The 23,343-nt window shown below is 39.7% G+C and overlaps 1 protein-coding gene across 7 annotated transcripts in view; it reads left to right on the forward strand.

Annotated features, from left to right (window-relative positions):
• The first annotated feature begins 1,096 nt into the window (after positions 1-1,096).
• CCDC169 (coiled-coil domain containing 169) overlaps positions 1,097-23,343 on the forward strand; it is a 91,777-nt gene continuing 69,530 nt past the window's right edge. For 4 of the 7 annotated variants that reach the window (XR_011328933.1, XR_011328934.1, XM_069807996.1 and 1 more), the window contains exons 1-7: positions 1,168-1,298; positions 7,440-7,522; positions 7,973-8,089; positions 8,176-8,216; positions 15,641-15,739; positions 15,941-15,994; positions 19,799-19,875. Coding sequence is in view for 5 of the 7 variants with exons in the window: in XM_069807996.1 (XP_069664097.1) it covers positions 1,222-1,298; positions 7,440-7,522; positions 7,973-8,089; positions 8,176-8,216; positions 15,641-15,739; positions 15,941-15,994; positions 19,799-19,875 (548 nt within the window). In the remaining 2 variants the exon portion in view is untranslated. The other 3 variants (XM_069807995.1, XM_069807999.1, XM_069807997.1) reach the window with 3 other exon arrangements.

The raw sequence follows: 23,343 nt of genomic DNA on the forward strand, positions 1-23,343 counted from the left end.
CTAAAGCAACCTGGTCTAGTGGAAGGTGTCCCTGCCCATGGCAGGGCGGTTGGAACTAGATGATCCTTACGGTGCCTTCTAACCCAAACCGTTCTGTGATTCTATAGCTCCCCTACTGAGCACTAGGTCCCATGAAATGGCGAGCTGATCTAAGAGCACACTGATCGCTCCCAGTTTCACCCTGTCCCTTGCATCACCTCTGGTGCTTTTCTGAGCAGCTGGTGAGCCGTTTCAGCTCACCAACCAGCAGAAACTGCAAACATTGAACATTTTCCTTGAAGTAAGTTTTCTAGGTTTGAGGAGCTGGACTGGCTCATGGGACACTAATGTCAGAGCTGGCACTGGAGCAGCCGGAGAAGTCAACAGGGAGACCCTGATGGAGGAGATGCCCCTCTTGGCAGCATTAGGCTGTTAGATTAATTCAGTCCACCCCTTAAAAGCTTTACCTTGAGAAAGCCATGAACCAATCTGAAACGCCTTGTTGGAAAACTGCAACATCAAACATTTTTAAGCATGAATCCGGACCATTGTAAGATAACTAAAATACTAGCCAGTATATATTGGCTAATTGACTCCATTGACTTGATCAGTGATGATTAAGACTGATTATTCTAAGCTCTTCTGTCCTGTCTCAAGTTGGATTCTTGCAAACTAGTTTACACACAGCACAGGTCGCAATTATCAAGGGTGCCAAAATACAGGCTAGGCACTCTTTCAAGACGGGGCCCCGCCATGCTCTGCCTCCCTTCACGTGCGGGTCAAAGCATTTCTTTAAAACCGTGCCACTTTCCATCCAAAAGAAGTGTTTAAAAGAAAACCCCCAAACCCTGCACATTTGTGTTTCCCAGGTCATGAAAAGCTTCACACACCAACAGTTCACCCCGCACGGCCAAAACCCTTTCATTGGGCCCAGACCTGTGCAGCGTTATTTCCCATTAATTTCTGGCGCTGCCTGAGCCGCATGCTGGGCATTTCCCCGGACAGAGGGAAGAAAAACGCCACCAAACGACTGGCGTTCGCGCCCGACCACGTCTCCCCCCTCTCCCTCCGCTTTCCCGGCTGCCGAGACCGCGGTCTCCCGCCCCGAGGGCTGACAGGACCGGGGCGAGGACCACCGCCCGCCCCGCTCCCTCAGGCCTCCGCCGGGCGCTCGGCGGCCATTATCCCGCCCAGCCGCCGGGGACGCCGGGGCTTGCGGGCGGGGCGGGGGCCGGCGGCGGCATGAGGGAAGGCGGCGAGCGGCGGGGGGCAGAGCCCGACCGCCTGGCGCTGGAGCTGGGGCGGGAGAGGCGGAGGAAGTGAGTGGCCGGCGGGAGATGGCGGGGGGGGGCTGCGGCCGGGGACCGCAGCGGCTGCGGGGAGCCGCGCCGGGCTGCCCTGACGGGGGCTGCTGCCGCCTCCCCGCCGCAAAATGGCGGCCGCCGCAGTCGGCGGGCGCTCCGGCTGACTGGACGGGGAGGCCGTGAGTCTCCCAGAAGGTCCCACAGCTCGGTGGGGCTGTGCTGGGAGCGCGGCTGGGAGCCGCGAGTGGACGTGGGGCGTAGGGCATGGTGGGCGATAGGAACTGCTGGCCAAAGGGCTGGGACTGGCATGAGGAGCCTGAAGAAGTTGGATAATTTCAGCCAGAAATGGGGCTGGTGCTGAACCGGCAAGGAAAATAGGACTGGGTGTCGTGGTTTAACCGCAGTAGGCAGCTAAACACCACAGAGCTGCTTGCTGCCTCCCCTCCCAGTGGGATGGGGGGAAGAATTGGAAGGGTAAATGTAAGAAAATTTGTGGGTTGAGGTAAGGCGGTTTAATAAGTAAAATAGAGGAAACAGAAACAAACCGAAGAAAAGCAAGCGATGCAGAAAGACCCAGTTGCTCACCACCAGCTGACCAGTGTCCATCCCCAAGCAGGGCAGCCCTGGCAAACTCCACACCCCTCGCTATTATTGCTGAAGACGACGTGGTCTGGAATATCCCTCGGGTCAGTCGGGGTCAGCTGTCCCGGCTGTGTCCCCCCCCAACTCCTTGTCCCCCCCCAGCCTCCTCGCTGGTGGGGTGGGGGGAGAAGCAGAAAAGCCCTTGGCTCTGGGTAAGCACTGCTCAGCAGTAACAAAAACGTCCCTGTGTTATCAACACTGTTTTCAGCACAAATCCAGAACAGCTCCGTATGAACTACTGTGAAGAAAATGAACTTTACCCAAGCCCAAACCAGTACACTGGGACTGGAAACCACAATGGGGTAAGAACAGAAAAGACCTTACGTGGGTGCGTGCCTGTTTGGGGGAAGAAGAATCAAATGGACAACAAGGTGCTCTTTAAACACGCATCGTTCCACAATGTCGAATAAAACTGGAAAGCTGGGTTTCACTCTTTCTCTACTATCAGTAAGTATCCCTGAAACCTACAGGGAAGGTAACGGTATCTCTCTAGTGCATTTTGCAGAGAAGATGAGGACCTGTTAGTGCAATCAGTTAGTCCCCTTGCTTAGCAGCGTTTCAGTGCTCTGATTGATTGTTGATGCTCATGCAGTGGTGGGATTCTAGGTTGGTTTTTTTTCCCAGTTTGCTTAGGAAGTTACACATTTTTCCTTGTGTTAAAGAACATGATTGCCTTTTGAATGTTAATAAATTAAAAGTTAGAAAATGTCAGAAGCTCCTGCGCTGCTCCCTTAAGTCAGACTCTTAATATTTACATTTCCATACCATTTTCAAACATTCTGTTCCATACTGATGTTTTCCCTGGACAATGTTTCTTTCCGTGTCTGGGCTGCAGATTCTCTTCAAACTAGTCCTGCAGTTATAGACTTCATTAAATGTTTATTCACTAACAGAAAGGGGGGAAGCCAATATTAACAAAGTCAAAATGGTTAGGCAGCTTGTATGTTCAAAATGGCGCACAAAGGAGCTTGGACGTACTTGCACCAACGTGTAAGCAAATGTCCTTACTAAGTCTCCTGAAAAGTAGCATGTCAGTGTAATATATCAATTATCCTTTGCATACACCAATTCTTTTACCTGACACACAATCCTGATACTGTAGGTATTCAGGTAAAAAGCAGAATGGTATTGGCTTTGTTTCACTGCTCTGGTTTTGTTGTGGGTTTGTTTTTTTTAATTAATAGAAACAAGGTGCACAAAGAATCCAGAAGTTCTTGCTAATATACCTGAGAATCTTCTGCAAAGCTGGGCCGAAAGCCCAGCACAGATTGTGAAGTGTTGACTTACTTGCCGATGAAAGGAAAATATATATTTAATAAAAACCTTGAAAAAAAGGTTTTTGATGGCATGACAGTAGACTTGCAGCTCCAGGTGGATTCTGCACCTGTTTCCTGTGTGTATCTTGTGTGTACAAATAGACCATATCATTATTGCCTATTTCACAGAAGTTATTTATTCAACCTAACTGTTAATGACCAGGCTTGTTAGACATCTGCATCTAAACCAGTGGCATGTATAGTCAGCGAATACAGAAAGGCTCTTTGAAGGTGTGATTCATCTGACCTACTGTGGCTGGCTGTTTTAGATGACTCACACCCTAGGAGGTGCCTGTTTCTCTCCATTGGGTATAAAGCAAGCTGAGGATGACTGGCTTGCAGATAGATGGTCTGCATTCCTTCACAGCCATCTCATCTTTGTTGTCTTTTTACTGGCTTATTTGATTATTGTGCCATTTAGGCAGTTTGCTAACAGCCCACCTACCACTCTCATTTAACACTCATGAAAAAGAGATTTTTACTTCAAAGAGTAAATTGAATCATCCATGTCCGTAAGGGGTCTGTACCGAAAGTACCTGCTGATTCTCAATGATTGTGGATGTAGTGCTGTGAAATCTTTCAAAGGCTTTAATGAAAGTCAGCTTAAATCTGACTCTCAATTACTGTAATCAAGGTTCAGCACAGGTTTTGACTGGGAAATGTCATGGCAAATGTTTCTGAGAGAGAGAGAGTGTGAGAGAAGGCATATAATACTGCAGTATAATTCTTAATAGACAAAGAGGTCTTAAAGCCATATATTTATGCATGTCAGCTACTTACTAATGTTGATGGAGTTGTGTGTTAATTCAGCTTGTGAGATTTCAGCTTCTGTGGCTTTCCTGGCAAGGAAAGCTGCAGCATTTTCCCAGCATACTGCTGACTGCAAGTGTCTGAAGTCTGTAGCTTTCAACGCTGTGTATGCTCTTCCCTGTGCTGCTGCCTTTTGCACTGCGCAGTATTGTTTCTCGTTTGTTCGTAGGTTCTGAAGGCATCTATATATTTTGTCTTCTACAGGAATCAGTGAAGTTCTGCCATGTTGTAGAGCTGATGCCCTAGAAGTGGCGTTTTGCCTTGAGCTTCTCCTGTAACGTTTCACTGGTTTCCCTCTCCACTATAGAAAATGGCTTCAGGCAGCCTTTTGCCTGATACATGTACCAGATACCCAGATCTAGGTAGCAAAACGTGCAGGAAAATGGCTTTCATCCTAAGTGGCTGTCACTTTCAAGTAAAATAACACCCGTAAACTGTCTTAAAAAGAAACTTAGCAATTTTTTCTTTTGTCATTTCAATCACAGCATTCTTATCTGAACTGTGCTTTTTTCTCCTTTTCTTCACAAGAGCTTTCTTGTTATGCTTAGGATGCAAGGATGTAGTTAAGTTCCCCTGACGACTTAAATGTGAGCTTCCAGGATTTACAGGCTTTCTTCTGTGATGACTATAAATTGTCGATTGACATGGGAAAGATTCATAGGCCTTGAATATGTCTAATTATGTTTAACACATGTGAGGTTGCAGGTAAAGTTACACCACAGTCCCTCTAAGTACAGACCAAGTCTTTGGGCAGGCAGCTATACACAGCTGCATTAAATTCACAGTAACAGATACATGCCTGACCATCACTTCCTATCACAGTTAGAAATAACTGCAGAAATGGAAAATACTCAATACATTAAAAAGCTGAAGTATTTACCAGGTTGATCAAAGTGATTGATTTCTACAATACCTTCTCTGTCAGGGCAGGGACTGTAATTTACTGCATATACACTGACTGAAATAGAGAGGTTCCACCCTGACTACTTTCTGGGTGCTATTGGAGTATTAAATGTTTAATAATAATTAGATTTCTTTAAAAACTGGTTTCAGTTGCCAAATGAAAATAAGACTTTCTGTTGGTGTAGCAATTACAGTCTTGACACCTGACAATTCATCATTTCTGTACACATTTGCATCAGGACAAAATATAATTAGAAGTTGGCTGGAAGTTTTGCTAATGATGTAGAAAGAATAATAAAATCTTATGTAAGAAATGTTGCATATAGTCTTGGAATAGTAACAGAAATTAAAAACTGAAAACATTGGATTTAAAGAACTCATTCTTCCTGTGTTATCCCTCTGCATCCATCTAAGCACTTCATTAAGATTTCTTTGAAAAGGTAAAACAACTTCATTTTGATACAGCTCAGCTCTAGTTACAGCTTTGTGTCTAATTTTCAGTGTTTTCCAAAAATCCCATTTTAGCACTCACTGTTGTCATAATTTCCTCTTTTCCAGGCACTGGGAGGTTGATAGAAATCTGCTTTACAGAAACCTTATCTATTTTTATTGGAATGATACCAGCAATGTAGTAAGACTTTGTCTTTCTTCTTCCTAGCCATCTGCCTCTTTCATTCGGAGTGGGAACAAACAGGCAGCAGCAATCAGATTTCCTTTGGTTTTCTTGTATCTAATATTTTCATTATTTCTTTCCTTAGGTCCCTCCTCTCTAACGTTGGTAGGGACAAAAAGAGCAATGGAGCAAGGAGGGACTGGAAGACCCAGCTCTCCTCTGCCATTCGAGATGTCTGTCTTACTGTGCTCCAGTGTGTTTCTTGCACTGAAAATGTACTTGCATTACGTTTAATTACTCTTCTTTACATTTCTTTGCTATTTCAGCTCTTCAGCCCTCCTTATTCTAGGCATACCTCTTCTGTTTCTTCAGATTGGTTGATTTGCTTCTGCAGCTTTCAGTTGAAATCTGATGTTTCAAGCTGTGGAAAAGAAATGTCACCAACTGAATGTGAGCATGAGGAGTGCAACAGGTGATACTATTTATCAGTCATCACCTCTATCATCAGGGCTTTAATTTCTTATAGGCTAATTAACTATTTCTTGAAGAGCATTTCTTACTATGAACATGTTCAGAAAGAGAAGATCCATGTTGACATGGAAGCTCCCCTTAAAAAAAATAATAAAACCACACCAAAAAATAGGACAGCACAATGATTTTCTCACTTGCATGTTTTAATGAGTTAGGCTAAGATTTGAAAGACTTCTATAATCATATTGGTATTGTAAAGCATTTTCTAAAGGGCCTTATTTGCGGAGTTGTGTTCTCAGTTCTTTTGAAATATCTCAATTTGGGCACTGAAAAATACAGGCATCCAGGAACCATTGGTTGTTTTTTGAACTCTTGGCCTTCTAAACTTAACTTTAAAGGACAAACCCACAAACTGCTCTTGCGTTGTGGTGCGTTGTGTTTTGCTTGCACCTATGCTGGTGTGGGCTGACTTCCTGAGATCTCCATAGACATCTCCAAAAAGAACCAGGCTGTTGGCATAAGTATGGTCAGTAATTTAGTTAGGAGTAATTTCCTCCTGGCGTGATCGAGATCATATGATTCATTGCAGCACACTAAACTACCATCTTACCACTTAGAAGGATGAGAGTCATTCAGCACGTTGTCTCATGCATGCAGGTGGGTTGTGCTCTCATCAAAGTCCTCTGCTAGCTTCTGCTCCTGGTCATACCTTCCAAGGCAGAAAAAACTCAGTTTCCATGGTACTTGTCAGTTGTCTGGCTGCCCAACCAGTATACAGAAGTAATCAATGGGCAAAAATACATTTTGCCACAAGATTAAGTTTAAGGTACGGAAAAAAATGGTGGCTTTAGCTCCTGTATTTTTTATGTAGCACTCAGTTACTTTAATCACTGGCTTTCTTTTCTGATAGTCATAATACATGGCATGCTTTGATTGGTTTTGTTATGGGTACAATTTAGAAAATGACTCTTAATCATTGAGGAGTGGGTCAAAATGAAAAATTAATTCAGAATTTCAAATAGCACATCTCTCAGACATATTTTTGTTTCAAAAAAACGTATTCCTTGGTCATCTTCTTTTAGATGAAGAATTAAGGCCAGTGTCTTCTCTACATTTGTTTAATTCTGATGATCTGCTAGACAGTTATTAAATTTTAGGAAATGCTGGTCTTGTTTTTTTTATGGAAGTAATTTTATTCACAAAGTAGAAATAGTTCTATTGTTTTTAAGGCTGTACTGTAGTATCCATAGAGAAAAATACATTAAAAAAAACATGGGCAAGATGACATAATTACATAGGAAAGACCAGTAGATACTTCATCTGAAAATATATTCATTTTATTCTTTTTAATTTTAATAATAGGATTAATGTAATAGCCGATTTATTCTCTAAATACCACAGGCAAATGCTTGAAACCTCAGTGTTTGAACTGAGAAACACTGTAGCAGAACTGGAAAAAAGACTTAGCAGTGTTGAAGATGAAGGTAAGTGAAATACAACAGGGTCTTGCTAATTGGTTAGGAAACACAGAAAATGAATTCTTTTGGGTAGGCCCTACAGAGATACAAATTTTTATTTAGAAGTTTAAGTTATCCCTTTTCAAACGTGACTTATAGGTATGATGTTGCAAATGTGAAATTAAGGAATGCTATATGCTGCCATGTTAGCTTTTTTGTTAATTATTAATGAAACTATGAATAACATGAATTCATAGAGTTGGTTAATATTCTGGCCACAGTAAGCCCAGTGAAAAATTCCCTTGATTTATATTTCCAAGCTCTTTTGTATGCAAAGATCCTCATTATGAGGATTACTAATTGGAGACTTTCTCAGTCTCCAGAAAAAAGTGGGAACAGTTTGAAAAAATGCTAACTTTTAGTTGAAATGGCATGAAATAATCTGGGAAATACAGTAACCCTGTATTTGTTTTAAAGGTAGTGAATGGAAAACCAGATATGAGACACAAGTAGAATTGAACAAACAGCTGGAAAGGCAAATTAATATTCTTCAAGACAAGATGGAGCTTATTCGTGGAAATCCAGCAGGAAGAAGTGGGTATTCATAACTGTTTTTCAATAGAATTAGTGATTATATGTTAAAATTATATCAATGGGTCAAATGTTCTGTTTATTTGTAGATAAATTGTCCATTGTTCGCACCTTTGATCAAATGCCTGTGGTGAGTACTATGGCATTTAGTTGGTTAACAACAAATCACAGTGTAGTTGAAGAACTTGTATAATATTTGTTTTTTCATGACAAGAAATAGCAGCAGCCTGGTCTAGAAACCAAAGCAATCAGTCCTGCTTACTTTTTTATTGTTTCAGATATGCAGTTGCTTACAAATTTGTAAAGTATAGAGTAAAGTCATTAAGTAGGAGGTACGTAAGACCGGAATATTGGGAGGAATCATGTAGTGAAATTTTTAACTGAGTGAAGGTTGTGTGATTGAACCTGAAGTAAGGCATCTGAGACGGAGTAGCTGGACTAGTTCTGTGAATAAATGGAAAAATGTTGAACCTTGATCACAAAATCATGGCTTCATTTACTGTTTGACCACTCTCACAGTAAAAAAAGTGCTTTCTTGTGTTCAGATGGAATTTCATCTGTTACAGTTTGTGCCCGTTGCCTCTTGTCCTGTCACTGGGCACCACTGAGAAGAGCCTGGCGTCCTCTTCCCCATTCCCTCCCATCACGTGTTTATACACATTGATAAGGTCCCTCTGGGCCTTCCCTTCTCCAGGCTGAGCAGTCCCAACTCTCTCATCCTCTCCTCATCTGTCAGATGCTCCAGTCCCTTCATCATCTTCATAGCCCCGTGCTGGACTTGCTCCAGGAAGTTCCTGTCCTTCTTGTGCCGGGGAGTCCAGAACTGGACCCAGCACTTCAGATATGTCTCACCAGTGCTAAGGAGAAGGGACGGATCACCTCCCTCGACCTGCTGGCAGCGTTCTTCCTAATGGAGCCCGGGTGGCCATTGGCCTTCTTTGCAGCAAGAGCACATTGCTGGCGTGTGGCCATCTTGTTGTCCACCAGGACCCGAAGGTCGTTCTCTGCCAAGCTGCTTCCCAGCCAGTAGGCCCCCAGCATATACTGGTGCCAGGGGTTATTTCTCCTCAGGGGCAGGACTTTGCATTTCCGCCTGATGAACTGGACTTCATGTGATTCCTCTCTGCCTATTTCTCCAGCCTGTTGAGGCCCCTCTGAATGGCAAGACAATCTTCTGGTGTATGAGTCACTACTCCCAGTTTTGTATTAACTGTGATAATATAGATGAATAGTTGCAGTAACGTTTTGTATAATGAGTTACAGGAAAATTCCTCATTGTAGAGTAAATTTTTGCAACACTAAAGGAAGTATCTTTCCATTTTTTAGATTTTATTCCTTAAGATGCTCGTATTTCATGACCTGTATTTCAGCAAAGCATAAAACATTTTTCTGCGATCTTGAGGAGAAAATGGCAAGAAAAAACCAGTAAATATTTTGACCATTTAGTCTTCTAAAGTGGTAAATGAAGTGAAAACAATTTTAGATTCAGGACTGCTTTTTCCTTAGTCTGTTATCTGCTGAAATCTTTTACTTTGACACCTTTTCTTCTTCTTACCCACTTATAGAAATAGGGAAGGTAGATAAAGATGTTCTAATGCCTTGTAGCATAAGCAGGAATAATGAACGTTATGAGGCAGGGCTCTGACAAGTTTTATTCCAGTTGCTTATGCTTACAGAAGTGTTTCCATCTGACTTTTTTGTGCTTCAGATTATGAAGATTAATGGGAGTTTACTGACCCTAGAGAAGGCTGCATGCCCTGTTAGTGGGAATGATTATCTGTTGTAAGCAGAGTGTGAATAAGTAACTGCTCTTTCTGATCTGATCCATGGCTTTCAGATAGTAAATATTCTTGCCAGTTTTAGTACTGTCCTAAAGACCATGGTGTTTTCTAGGTTGGCAGGACTATTTTTTTTTTTAAACAGCTAATTAAAAAAAGAACAAAATCTTTCCCATGCCACTTTCCTGTTTCATGGAGTTGCTTTGAAAATACAACTGGGATTATGTTTGAAGAAAAGTCTTGAAGACAGAACATTGGTCTACAAAATTTACAGTAGAGTCTGCTTCAGACAATGTTATTCCTGTCAGCCTGTAAAGCACAGACTGGCATGCATGCTTACAGTATAAGAAGTGTTTATTTCCATCCAATTGCTAGTACTCTTACTTACCAATCCAATTACACCTTGCCAAGCACTTGAAGAGTCATTACCAGTGAGATAATCTCCTTCACCAGCAGCTGGGCTGCACCAATCCAGTACATTTCTAATACCTACTGAATACTGTCTTGCCTCCTCACCTATGAGATATTGTTCTGAGAGGTTTGATTACTGTTCCCGTAAAGGAAAGAATGACAGCACAACTGGAAGATTCATACTGCCAGAAGGAGTCTAGAAGACAGTTTGGATAGTCCTAGACTTCCTCAGTGACACCTGGGGAAGACTGGAGCCCATGTGCCATGCCATGGTTTTTTCTTCTGCAGTTTTAAGTCCTTCCTTCAGCCTTCCAGCTTACAGTGAATACATTCTTCTGTTTGCTAGCCAGAGGGGGAAAAAAGTGCATAGGGACTTAGTGAAATGTTTCAGTTTTCCTTGTTTTAATTTTCAGGAGATGGAAAGAGGGGAAGAAAATAGATGCATTTTGTGCGCTTTGCTGGTTTTATTTCACTGAAGCTATCAGAAAAGTCATTGTATATTTACAGATACTCTTGGAGAATGTGGAGCTGCTTTTTTTTTCTTTTAAATTTTAGGAGATACAAAACATTGGTAAAAAAAAATACAGAGATCATTTTGTGGTGTTTAAGCGTACAGGTTTATCCAAATCCTTTTTATGGTTTTGTGAGTTGTTCATGGGAGTAGGGGGGAATTTTTAGCTTCTCCACAGATGAGAATAAAGAGCAGATGTGGTGAGTGGGTGTAGAAAAGCAAAGAGCTTTGCAGCCAGTCATCAATCTACATTTGCTCAAAGTAAAAATGCTGAGAGTGGGTATATATAAAATTGTGCGTGTGTGTGTTAAATCAAAAGTACACTATGATATTCAGCTTTCAACTTGCAGTTGCATATGAAGCTCTGTGGAGAGATAGCAAAGTGATTCTTCCAGTAAGTTGGTAAAATTTCTATAATACAGCAACAGTAGACAGTAGATTTTGTTTTGAGCAACATATTTAGAAAATTAAACAGTATTTGCAAGTCTTTTAAACCTGTGTTCCCAAGGAGGTTAGAATTGTGCAGTTAGAGTTATTAGAAAGGCCTCTAATAATTCTTAACTTCCTAAGCAATTTCAGCTGTATTTAACAGAGGAGATATCTCAAAGATACTAAAGAGATTTATCTTACTCAGCTGGTCATTTAAGGTCCTACCATAGTGAACAGAAGGAGAAAAACATGTCTGTAGAGTAATTCATCCCATTTAGAGGTAGATAGCATAAAATATTTTCTTGATATCAAGCACTACAGGGAAAATAAAAAAAAATTAGTCATCAGAGACCCTGGCAGTCAGCAAGCTATAAAAACCTGAATGAAAGAGAAGAATACAAGTGCAATTTCTGGAGTGATGAACAAGGAAGCACAGAGGATTTTCTGTGTTGATAAATTGCAATAATTGTTGCAGGTGGCTTGGACTATTTTTACTTCAGAATTAGAATCATACTGATGAATGATTCCTTGCTATTAAAAACACGCCTAAACCATTTAAATATACAGTTATCATTCTGAAGTCCTTATACTGACTTGAGATAATGCTTTTTTTTTCTTTCAAAAAAATCCTGTAGATGTCACATGACAGTAATTGCAGAACCAATACCTTGAACACACAAATTTTTACAGGCAGGGTTTTGAAAATCATTTTTGTGTACTGAAGGCAGATCAAAAATAACCTAAACAGTGACAAGCAAAAGGGAGTTCCAACAGTGAAAACTGTTTAGTCAGTAATTTCCTTTATGTCCCAATGAATAATAGAAATGTCATATAGTACTTCAGAAATAATTACAGAACGAATGCCTTCTCTCTAAAGTATAACATGATGTGAATTTTACTTGCCTCTCTTAAACATGCTGCATTCATTTGTTCACATTTTTTCATTAAATGAGTTTTGGTGAAATACATGGTCTCTGCTGAGCATAATTTCCCATATAAGCAGAAAGAAAATTATTCCTTTCTCTCTCACCATTTCTGCAAGAAAGAATCCCTAGATAGCAGCTTTAGTATGCAAATACTGAAAAGCATACTGCAAAATTGGTTCAGAAGAGCACACTCCTGATAGCATTGCCTTAGCAACGCTCTAGTTAAGATTAGCCAAGGAACCAAGGTTTCTGTGATAAATCACCATTTTCAGGAATGTCCAGCACCATAGCTGAAAAAATTCTGACATTAAGGGCCAAATAATTGCTTTGCAGAGCTGCCTTTCTGAGAGCACAGTGACGCAGAACTGAGACCCTCACACAACCACCTCAGGGTTTTTGCTGTCAGTTTTAAACTGTAAGCAGAATGTGTGGCAGTGGCACACTGGAGGAGGCGTTAGCGACATGACAGGAGGGGAATCTTGCATTGCGTGAAAACACGCAACAAAGACACTATTTCAGTAGGTGTTGATAACTGCCTATAGGGAACATCAGCACTTTATAATGGCATAGGAAACGACAATTGTCCTAGCAAGTCAGTGTTAAAGGAACCTTGTTGCTCGTGCTGGAGTAAGTCACCAGTAGCTCTATGGGAATAAGAAATCTGCTATCCTATGTTTTCGTGAAACTTGGAACCATTTTGGAGAAAGTTCTGTAGTCTGGTCTGACTGCCCTAAGATATATCCTGCCTTCTCACAGACTTCCTCTTCCTACTCCTTTCATCTGACCTCAGACAAGTATTTTGGATGCCTCCAAGAGACCTTCGTGATTTGCATTTTTTCCTTTCCTTGTCATGTTGGCATTAGTTGTTCCTCCTGGTGGCCTTGCACAAACCAGCAGACTATTTTACTCAAATCACTTTGTGGTATTCCCAGAGACAGAATACACTTTGTATTTCAAAGAAAACAATCAGGGAAGAATCTTGCAGTCAAGTGACATTTTTAGCTGGCTGTTCTCAAGAATTCCTCAGCAACTGACTGGGACCCTGGGATATCTTCCAGGGAAAATGTGTAAGGAAGGGATCTCCAGACTTTTTCAGGCCTGTCAGTAGAGGTACTAAGTGAAATGTTTCAGAGTCAGGAGCAACTTGTTCTGCCAATCTGAACCATGGCAATGGAAGTCTCCATTTTAACTTCCTACTGCCCGAGTCAGCAGATAACCTGTATGAGCAATGCTGTGGAGACCATTGACATAAGGATTTAGGGTAGCAGTGTCTCACACCTCTTACACTGAAGGAGCCTGAACTTTCCAACAAGTCTCCAGGCTGATTTCTTTACCCTGACCATTGCCAGTGTCTGGTGGGAACAGGACGCTCTGCATTCGTGTGGTTCAGCTCTCAGTCTGGTTTGGAATATGAAGATGATGCTAACCACGAGGGGGCACTTGGCATGTAGGCAAGTACAGGGAGCCTTTCTTCACCTGTACTGAAGCAGTTACAGCATTTGGTGTATATATATCGAGGGCATACTGTATGTAGAAATGTGCTATGCTAAATAATTTTTAGGCATCGTTTGTTCAGTAATATATGACTAGTGAGTTTATTGGTATCAAGTTAAAATCAAATTCTGTTACAGTAAAACTAAAGATGTAGTATTGCTTTTTGCTCTTGATGGGTTTAAAATGATATGTTAAAAGATTCAGCTAAAGCAGCTGATGAATGTCAGCTCCTAGTGTTGGAGGGAAGGGAGTTTATTTTCTAAACAAAACTTCATTTGATTTAAAATGTCAAGTAGAATGGATTGCAAAGGCTTCTTGTGTTGTTGGGGTTTTTTCTACACAACTGACAGATATGTTGCTTCTATTCTAACTCATGGAGAAAAGTTAGAGGATTAGAGCTGAAGAAAATTGCCATAAGGATCAATGGTCTGTATGAGCTGGCTCTGATGAAAGCAAGTTGATGATGTCATGGATTTGTCACCTTGTCTGTTGTGAAATGATTGATAGAAATTGTCACCTCTTGCCACTGGTAGCAGGGCAAGGAACAATCCAGAATGAGAGCAACTTACGTGGGTGGCCTTAAAAATTCAGCTGCAGTATCATTCTGTATAATTTCATTTTCTGGCAATTGTTAAGCCAAATGTGTAACTTCAGTCGAATGAAAAGGAAATTGTATGAAAAAAAGAAGAACTGGAGAATTGGTGTTCCCTTTGTGAAACTCTGGGCTTTGGTCACTGCTGGACACAAGACTTAATGTATCATTGCTCTGAGAGTGAATCTTGCTAAGCCCTGCAAAATTCCGTTACATAAAGAAAGTATTCATTTAAAATCTCAGTATGTCTTTTAGCTTACCAGCTTGCTCAGAGTGGTTTGACATGGACGACTTATTGAAAACTAAGGATCTTAAATTCAGGTTAAATCCTTTAGTCAGCTTATGACTCCTTTTCAGGAATACATTGTCCAGCTATTCAAGGCTTAGTAGAAGAACCTGTAATAAATCTAACTTAAAAAAAATTTCAATATTCAGTTAAACCATTTCTAAAAAGCTTTTTCAGAATTTATCTTACTGGTTCATCCTGGGGTTTGGTTGGCAATTTCTCCTTCTGGGGGAGTGCTGCATAGCTGGGAGGCTCCTTCTGGTTCTCTTGAGCTCTCACTGGTCCTTGCTTTGTATTGAGGCTTTTCTGTGCTCCAAGAACTCTGCTACAAGTCTTTGTTACTGTATGCTTTAAGCTCTGTTTTCTGTGAGCTTTTGCTTTTGTGTTTTACTCTATTAAGCACTAAGCTGATCATACAACCATGAGCATTGAGAATTCAATCTGTTTCAGCGAGGCTTCCTTCTGCTTGCTTCCCACAGAATTCAGGAAAGGCAAATCCAGCCCTTAGTGATTTAGCTGAGTTCATAGGCTGGCGTTTCTCCCTTCTTGATTTGTATTGTGCAGCAGCTAAAGACTTCAGATATATAAGGTCTCAGCTAGTTCTTCAATTACTGCCTTGAAAGTAGGGGTGGGAGGTAACTTACAACCAGTCCTGGCTAAAGTGGGTTTCCAGAACTTCTTTGAAGTTTTACCATTTAAAATGTTCATGTGTCTGTTTTTGAAATTACATTTTATAGTGTTTGGCAGCCCAGAACTGAACACAGCACTCCAGGTGTGGCCTCACCAGTGCTGAGTAGAGGAGAAAGATCCCCTGCCTCGACCTGCTGTCAGTACTTGGCCTAATGCAGCTCAGGATAACAACCTATCAAGGAGCAGCAGTGTGGAAAACCATATCTGTGTCATTTTAACACAGTGGAAATGTGTAGTGCATAACTGATAATTGTAGCATATAGTTAATTGCTTTTGTCTTTGCATTGTGCCAGCTGGAACCATGTAAGCAAAAAGTGTACAAGAAGCAAATAGAATGACAAATATCATAATGCTTGGAGAATAAGGACTATGGTGATGATATCTTCATATGGTATGGAAATACTTGTAAAACGTTGTTTTATTTACTATAACCACAGGGTTCCTTAAAGGAGGTTCTTAAACAACTAGAAGAAGAGAAGAAAAGTCTCCAGAACCAGCTAAAAGACTATGAACTTAGACTGGAACAAGAAGCAAAGGTTTGTAATCACTGTATGCCTCTAATCTATAAAAGCCCATTATGTTGTCTGACAGACAGTGTGTGTGGAACACACAATAGTATAGTTCCACAAAATATTTCACTAGAAAGAAGCTCTGCTGTATATTTGTTTCTTCCTGTATGATGCAACTTTTAAAATATTTTGCTTAATGCTAGCCTATGTCCCTTATTTTAACTGTAGGCTTACCACAAAGCTAATGATGAGCGGCGCATGTACCTCTTGGAGATCTTACAGGTAAGAAAAATATGCTATTCAATAACTTTTAAAAATCATTATGCTTTCTTAATACAGCAACAGCATCTGTTAATGCCATTAGGTCAAAGTCTTTTATCACTTCATTCATCTACCAAATCCATTACAAAAGCTAGAAATTTTTAAAAATTTTAAGAGCTAAAAATGGAAAGATTGCTACAATTTATTTATTTTTAAATACTGGTTTTGCTTTTGTGTCAATTGGAGTTTCATTGTTCCCAAGGATAGTCAAAGTGCTCTTAACTGAGAAAGCTGAAGTAATTTTCTGATACTTGCTTGCCCATCCATTAGTCAAAAGACTGCTATGCTAGTTAATGTTTCAGTTGAAAAGAACAGAACCAAATTATTAGCAGTAGTGACACCCACCTTAAGTAGCAATTCCTCTTTTTCATATTTCTCCTTTTTTCTTTTAAACACAAACTAGCCAGTCAGCTCTGAATGACAATACAGCACATATTTCAATTAAATTTAGAAGATAAGGGGTAAGATACCTTGGTTGTTTGAAATCGGAGGTTAAATCTTATTGCTGCATATTATGTAATACATAAAAGTTGATACTATAAACTGGAGGAACCTGTAAAGGAACCTGTAAAGATTTCTAGTACTTCTTATTCTGAAAGAGCTCCTAATTCCTGAATAATATAAAAGTAATAGCTTAGTGTGATACTCCAGAATGACTGTCACTGAATCCCTGTCATAGCTAACTGGGGTGAAAGGCTGTAATTAGCAGTGTTTCCATGTGTTTGCACAGTGGGCAACTGATTCTCTTACATGGTTCATTGCTGCTTTGGGAAATCTGAAAGAATTGCTTAAACTAACTTTCCAGCATGAAACCAAGAAAAAGCCCAGGAAATGCCCATGATAACTGTTAGTATCTTTACATTAACAGTGAAACTGGGAAATGCTGGAGGAAGAAGGTAGGAAATAAAAGATGATTTTATTACTGAACATGCTAGCAAGAGGAGTGCCTATGTTCAGCTGCCTAGAAAAGCACTTAAACATGCATAAAACATTATTTGAAGTGAGGTGTATGTACCTGCATGTTGCTTAAATGGGGCATTAGGGACTAGGATTTTGCCACTGACACTTAAGGTAGTTAGTGCATCGTGTTTTCATTAATCAGTTATTTGCCCCCATGATTTCAGAACCATATGAGAGCAAAATAATCATCTCCAGATTAATCTCTCTGTCTTTAATTCTCTGAATGTTAAACAGCCAATCTAAAGTAGTTGCAGAGGGATCCTCTGTAATCTATGGAGAGAGAAGCATGTTTAAGGTACAAACCATCACACCCATTTTAGATCAAGATGAAATGAATTTCCGAGGGATTTATGTGTCCCTCTTCCTGAGCTATAAGTGGAGCCTAGGTGAGTAGTTTAGACATCTACCTTTTACATTGCTAATCTGAACATGGCAGTCAACGTAATCATGGTTGACCATTGGTTGCAAAAGAATCAGTGGCTTATCTGGGCCCTTCAGGTCCTGTTCTGCTATGACTTTGATTTGATTGTTGCTTTTATATTATCTTAAAATCTGCGTATGTATGCCCTCCCTTTTAACAGCTCATTTTAACAATAGAGGCAGAAGTAAACTTACATTCAGTCCAGACTCTTTCAGCTGTATTAAAATTGCAGTGTTCTAGAGCCTGCACAGTAATGTTGGCAGCAGAGTTAGAAGGATTTACCCATAGGCTAACATTTTCCATACATTCCAAAGTAAATATACTACGGGATGTTGTTATCCTGTGACAACAATATATTCCAGTGACACTCTCTTAGTTACAGAGGGTGGATATAATGTCTTTTTAGGCCTTTTCTTCCTCATTATGTTTGTGCTTTTCTATAGCTCACAGTAAAAAACAATAATCATAGAATGGAAGTTTTTACTTGGAGGTGTTAAAAAATTCCCAGATATTTTTGGTTTTTTTCTACTTTGTTTTGGATCCCTCCTGAAGCCTGCAGCAGAAGAGAGAGATGCTTCTGAGCAACCATTTCTTTTATTTACCTTTTTTTTTTTTATTGAGTGCTTTTCTGCTTTTTTACAAAGTATATGTATCTTCCGAGTGCTTTTTTTGTTTGTCTTGTCTGGATCTGTGAGGATATAGTCAATTTTAAATGATAGTTTTAGAATAAATTAAAGATTTGACAAACTTGAGAACTCATGCTAGAGGCACCGATGGTTTATGGTGTATTCCTGTTTGCTTTTTTTGTTTTGCTTTCAATCTGAAAAAATGTTGGGTTTGGATTTGGACTCCACAAATCTCAAAGCACTTTCTGGTGGTATTCAGAAATTGGTTTGAGAAGCAGGCAAAGAAGAATGATAGATATTTAAAAGGGCCATTCTTTCAGGCCAGATTTTTACTGCAAACTTTTACTAACATAGTAGAGTCTGACTTGTGATTGGGATTTCTTTGCAGAAAAAGACCACAATTATAGAAAGGCACAACTGGAAAGCTGCCTGTGCAACAGCGGCTCATTTTAGTTGGGATAGGCCTGGTGTAAACTACCAGCAAAACCAGTGCTATAGATAATAACCGTATATAGTGGCACTCTATATTCATATAAATTAAAAAAACAGTGAAGGCAATCGTAGCCCAGATCTTGCCTTGTGTCACAGAATCACATCTGCTCAGAAAAATGATAAATTATACTAGCCATCATCTTTAGTACTAGAGTTCCTTGAGTGCAAACAATTTCTCGCCTTCAAGAAAGTAAATCTGTGTGGATCCTATTCCATTTTTACGCTTGCACTCTGAAAAGACTCTGCTTTAGTTATAGCTAAACTGGGTCAGCAGTACTTGCCTAGTGCATTGTATACATGGAAGCACAGTAGAAACCATTGTCTTATAAGCAGTGAGACATGCTGCTTTTCAGTGCCAGAATTTTTTCTCACAAGTGCAAGATGTTTTCACACATGCTATAAAATGTAAAGTTGTAATGTAATGTAATGATCCAAACTTTGAGCCTTGCTTAGGTAGCCCCAAAATCTAGCTCTAAGCTTTCAAAAAGTCTTCCTTGGTCTGGTTAGCTGACACTTCATATATCATGGTTATCATATGTTTATTGCATGTTCCTGATGGATCCCTTTAAAGGGGCTGAGAAAATTCCATGCACTTACACTAGACGCCCAAGTGTGCACAGCAGCCAGACAAGCCCTAAACCTTCTGCGTTTTCTGGTTTTCTGTCCATGGTAGAGCTGTACCTCTGAGAGGTAACGGCAGCTGGGTGAGAAGGGAACCCTGTGAACTAAGGAACAGGAGAACGAACTGATTTAATCCTGCTCAGATGCTTTTGAATGCAATACCAAGAGTAACAACTGGGTTTTTTTCAGTATGTCCAGTAATGTAGACTTCCAGAGTATGCAGAGATTTCCATGCTGTGGTATTTTTTTTGAAGTGGTTTCTGTTCTCAATTAATGGTTTAATCATTCAAAAGTAGAACTAAGTGACTATAATTTGGTTTGTTTCTCATTCATGGAAGTATGTTAGAAATAGAATGTTTCTTCATTGACAATGTGGAATTATAGGTAGTATGACCAAAAATATGCTGATTGAAATTACATATTCTCTGATCGTCCAGCTTAACAAATAATGGTATTTTTGCACAGCAAGGGATTTTGGCATGTGTTCAATTCCCCAAATCAACAAGGCATCAGTGTAATATGTGCTTAAAGTACTTTATGGAAGTAAGACTGTAGTGGGTCAAAATTAGTTTGGAAATATTTTATTTCCTTAACTGTGATTGTGGTTAGGATTTAACTTGTTTTGTAAAAATTTGGCTGTTACAGACCTCAGCAACACTTCAAATTGTTGAAAGGCAAAAAACAGATGCTCTGACTGGCAAGGGAGAAAACCAGATACTGAGGTAAATTTCCTTTATATTCCCTCTGTTTTCTGGTTTATTATTTTTTGTTGAATATTGCAACTTTCCATTCATGGTAAATATCACTGAGCATAATCCTACTGACAAAGTATTACTCTTAACATCATTTTTGATACTGCTTTTTAATCAGTTTTATTTAATACTAAGCATGTTGCAATATTGAAAATACATATATTTAAGTGGCCTTTTTGAAATCTTACAATACCTCTGATGTTCTTCCCTTTCAACCTGTGTTTAAAATGGATCATTTTTTTCTATATTACTGCAGAGTTGGGAGCAACAAGTATACCCTTTAGCCTGTGAAGAGTAATTCAATTAAATAAATGCCTGCTTTGGTCCTGCCAATAGAGATTGTAAAGCTTTTTTTGGATGATAATGTGAGTGATTTTAGATGACAACATAAAGGCTTCATTGTTTAACAAATTTCTGTTTAGTTATATGGGTTAGAAATTTAAATTTTAAAAGAGCCCACCTGCTCTGAGCTATATAGAAATAAAATGAATTTCTGATTGTAGTGCTTGTGAGAAAGCTTGAAATTGGAGGAGAGTTATTTTTTTAACTGAACTGAAAATGTTAAGAATATGAAGGATATAGGGCATCACATCAGAAGTGTGTTGGACCCAGTATCCTGCCTCCAGTGGCCATAAGTAGATGCCTACAAAAGCGTAGGCAGGCAGATACAATATTTGCTTTTGGAGCTCTCCCAAATACTTTATATTTGGAGACTTCCTGAGCTAGTGTGGTTTCTATGTATTTAGTATCTCACAGTAAATACTCTTCCATGAACCCACTTACTTCTGTTATTAAAATGAGCATACACAATATATACTGGGAACATCTGAAAATGTAATGAGTAAATTATAAGCATGAAATTGTGTAGACATATGCTTGCCAGCTTTATGCTTTCATTCTGTGTAAGCTCAGAATCACAGGATTTCATAAACTGGAACAGTAGATCTTCATGCTCCAGGAGAGGATATTAGTAGAATATGAATTAATGTAGTACAATATGAATTAATGTCTATAACTGAAGTTTCTGAATACAGAAAAAGTACTGTATGGGTCTGAGGTACCCCATATATAGCCAGCGTGTTGCTTCTGGCCCCAGTGATGTTTAACATAGCTCATGAGAAGGTCAGGAAGCTAGAACTAGGAGAATTCACTGTCTCTGCTGGGAGATTAAATATCGTCAGCCAGATATTGAGAGTTGCTGAGGCTTAGCACTGATCTGTGATAATGTTGGGGTTTTTTTATAATTTCTTTTAGTGGATCATTACTTACCCTGAAATTATATGACAGTGTGTTTCTGTAGTTTTCTTTATATCAAACAAAAGAAAATTAAGTGTAAAAGATAATAAAGTGTCCTGTAATTGCTGATCTCAGAAGATGCATATTGTAACAAAATATCCCCTTTTTCCCTCAGAGGATTTTTTTTAAACTTTTCAAAGTACTTTATGCACATGAAGGGAATAGTTCATCTTTTAAATTGTCCTTAATAGCAAAGGACCCAGTCTGCAAAGCATTGGCTTTTATAACCAGTGATTTAGAACTTTCAGGTCAAACTTTGGTCTTGGCAACATGGAGATAAGAATGGGGATTGGCATAGTTCATATTTTGAGGAGATGCTAGAATGTAAGTAGGCACGCCTTGATCATCACAAGGTTAACACAGCCATTGTCATATTATTCCTTTTTAATTATGTTTTGATTTACAGCCTGAAGGTTGTTCGTTCAAGCTGACATTAATGAGAAATAATTCCATTCAAATAAGAGAAGACTTGCATGATTGAGAATATATGTGTTCTTGAGAATAATTTGAAAATTTTCTGTCCTGAGTTCTTATCTCACTTCTGTTGGCCTTTCAGAAAACGCCTGCCTTCACTGGATTTCAAACCATACTAAGAAACTACACTTAATGTTTGTTTTAACTATAGGTACAGGTATGGAAAATGCAACCTGTATATTAAAGCAACACTGAAACATTTTTGAGTAGTAATTGTGAACACTAATTGTTGTTGCATTCGGTTTCCTGGCCATCCAAACATAGAAGTCAAGTTCAGTAGGGGTCCTTTTTATGCCTTTTCATAGGACAAGGAGATAGGCTAGCTGACTTTTGGGAAGAACATGGATGTCTTGATGACTCATGTCTCTGATGCGATCTGAGCAGCCAGTTTAAAGTCATTTTGAGCCCTTACTGTCATACTGAGGCATATAGCAGGGCTTATTAACTCAGTTTCAACACTGCACTGGCTGCAGCTACGTGGCTTCTTAGTCCATAAGTCCAGCTGGTTTTGAGTGGAAAGAGGTTTTTCTGCCTGCAGAATTCTACACAGACATACGCTGTCTGCTTGGTCCAGCTCTACAGTGATCTGCAGATTAATCAATTGATTTTGAGTAATCAATTGATTTGAATTTGAATAATCAATTGATAATTGAGCACTTGGGTTCTGACCTTCGAAGCTCTTGAGTAGAAGTAGCTCTGTATCTCTATGGGGGCAGCTCTCCCTTGAAGACCATGACTGCTTGTAAGAGCTCGACCAAAGGATGTGTCAATCTCAAGAAGACTGGCGAGCCCTAGGGGCAACTTTGTTGGCTGTTTGTCCAGAAATTTGGAACTTGCACAGATCATGTCATCACAGCTTCTACTGCATAACAAAGTATTTCTCTGGCTATCATCATGAATATAATGATGTGATGTTGTGATATATTTTCCTTCAGAGTGCCTTTACTTGAGAAAGACATTGAAACCCTGTCTGTTGTCGTTAGAGTATATAAAGTGATGTCTGTCCACTGTAGTAATGAACAGGGAGAAAAAGGTAGCTTGCGTAAGAGTCGAGATGCATGTTGCTTGATCATGAGAATGAGCCTTCCAGTTTGTGGAATCACCATTCCCCTCCTGGAGATTAGTTTACATTCCCACTGATTTCTCTTAGAAGATCAAGATGAAAATGGCTCTGGTAGGTTTCAGGTAGATGGTGTTACGTGTCCTTGATGCATACCACTTCAGAAGTCTGCTGGCAGCATTTCCCATGTATGATCATGGGCTGAAGAGCATGGGTCTCTGGAGTGGAATACCTGCAGAGAACTGTAACTACATCTACATGAAGTGTTTTTCCATTACTTCATGGGAATTACGTCATTGATGAAAATGTCTCCTTAGCCAGTTATCATTCTCTTTGTGCAAATGTTTAGTATTCTGTTCATGTTCTTCGAATTCCATCATTTAGGTAACAGGAAGTAGTCAGGAATCATGAGATGAGGATTGAGTTTCTGTGCAGAATAATTAGATGCTCTGCTAGCCTGCAAACCCAGAAATATACTTGTGTTTTCCTCTCTCAGGTTTATTAATTCACAATAGTAATCAGTTATGCAAATATAAAAAGCATGCAAATTTCTAGCAGTTAAAGCTTACAGGCAATGTGACACTTGGTGACTAACTTCACCCATTTTA

The sequence above is a fragment of the Haliaeetus albicilla genome, chromosome 20, assembly GCF_947461875.1.
Source record: "Haliaeetus albicilla chromosome 20, bHalAlb1.1, whole genome shotgun sequence".
Lineage (NCBI taxonomy): Eukaryota > Metazoa > Chordata > Aves > Accipitriformes > Accipitridae > Haliaeetus > Haliaeetus albicilla.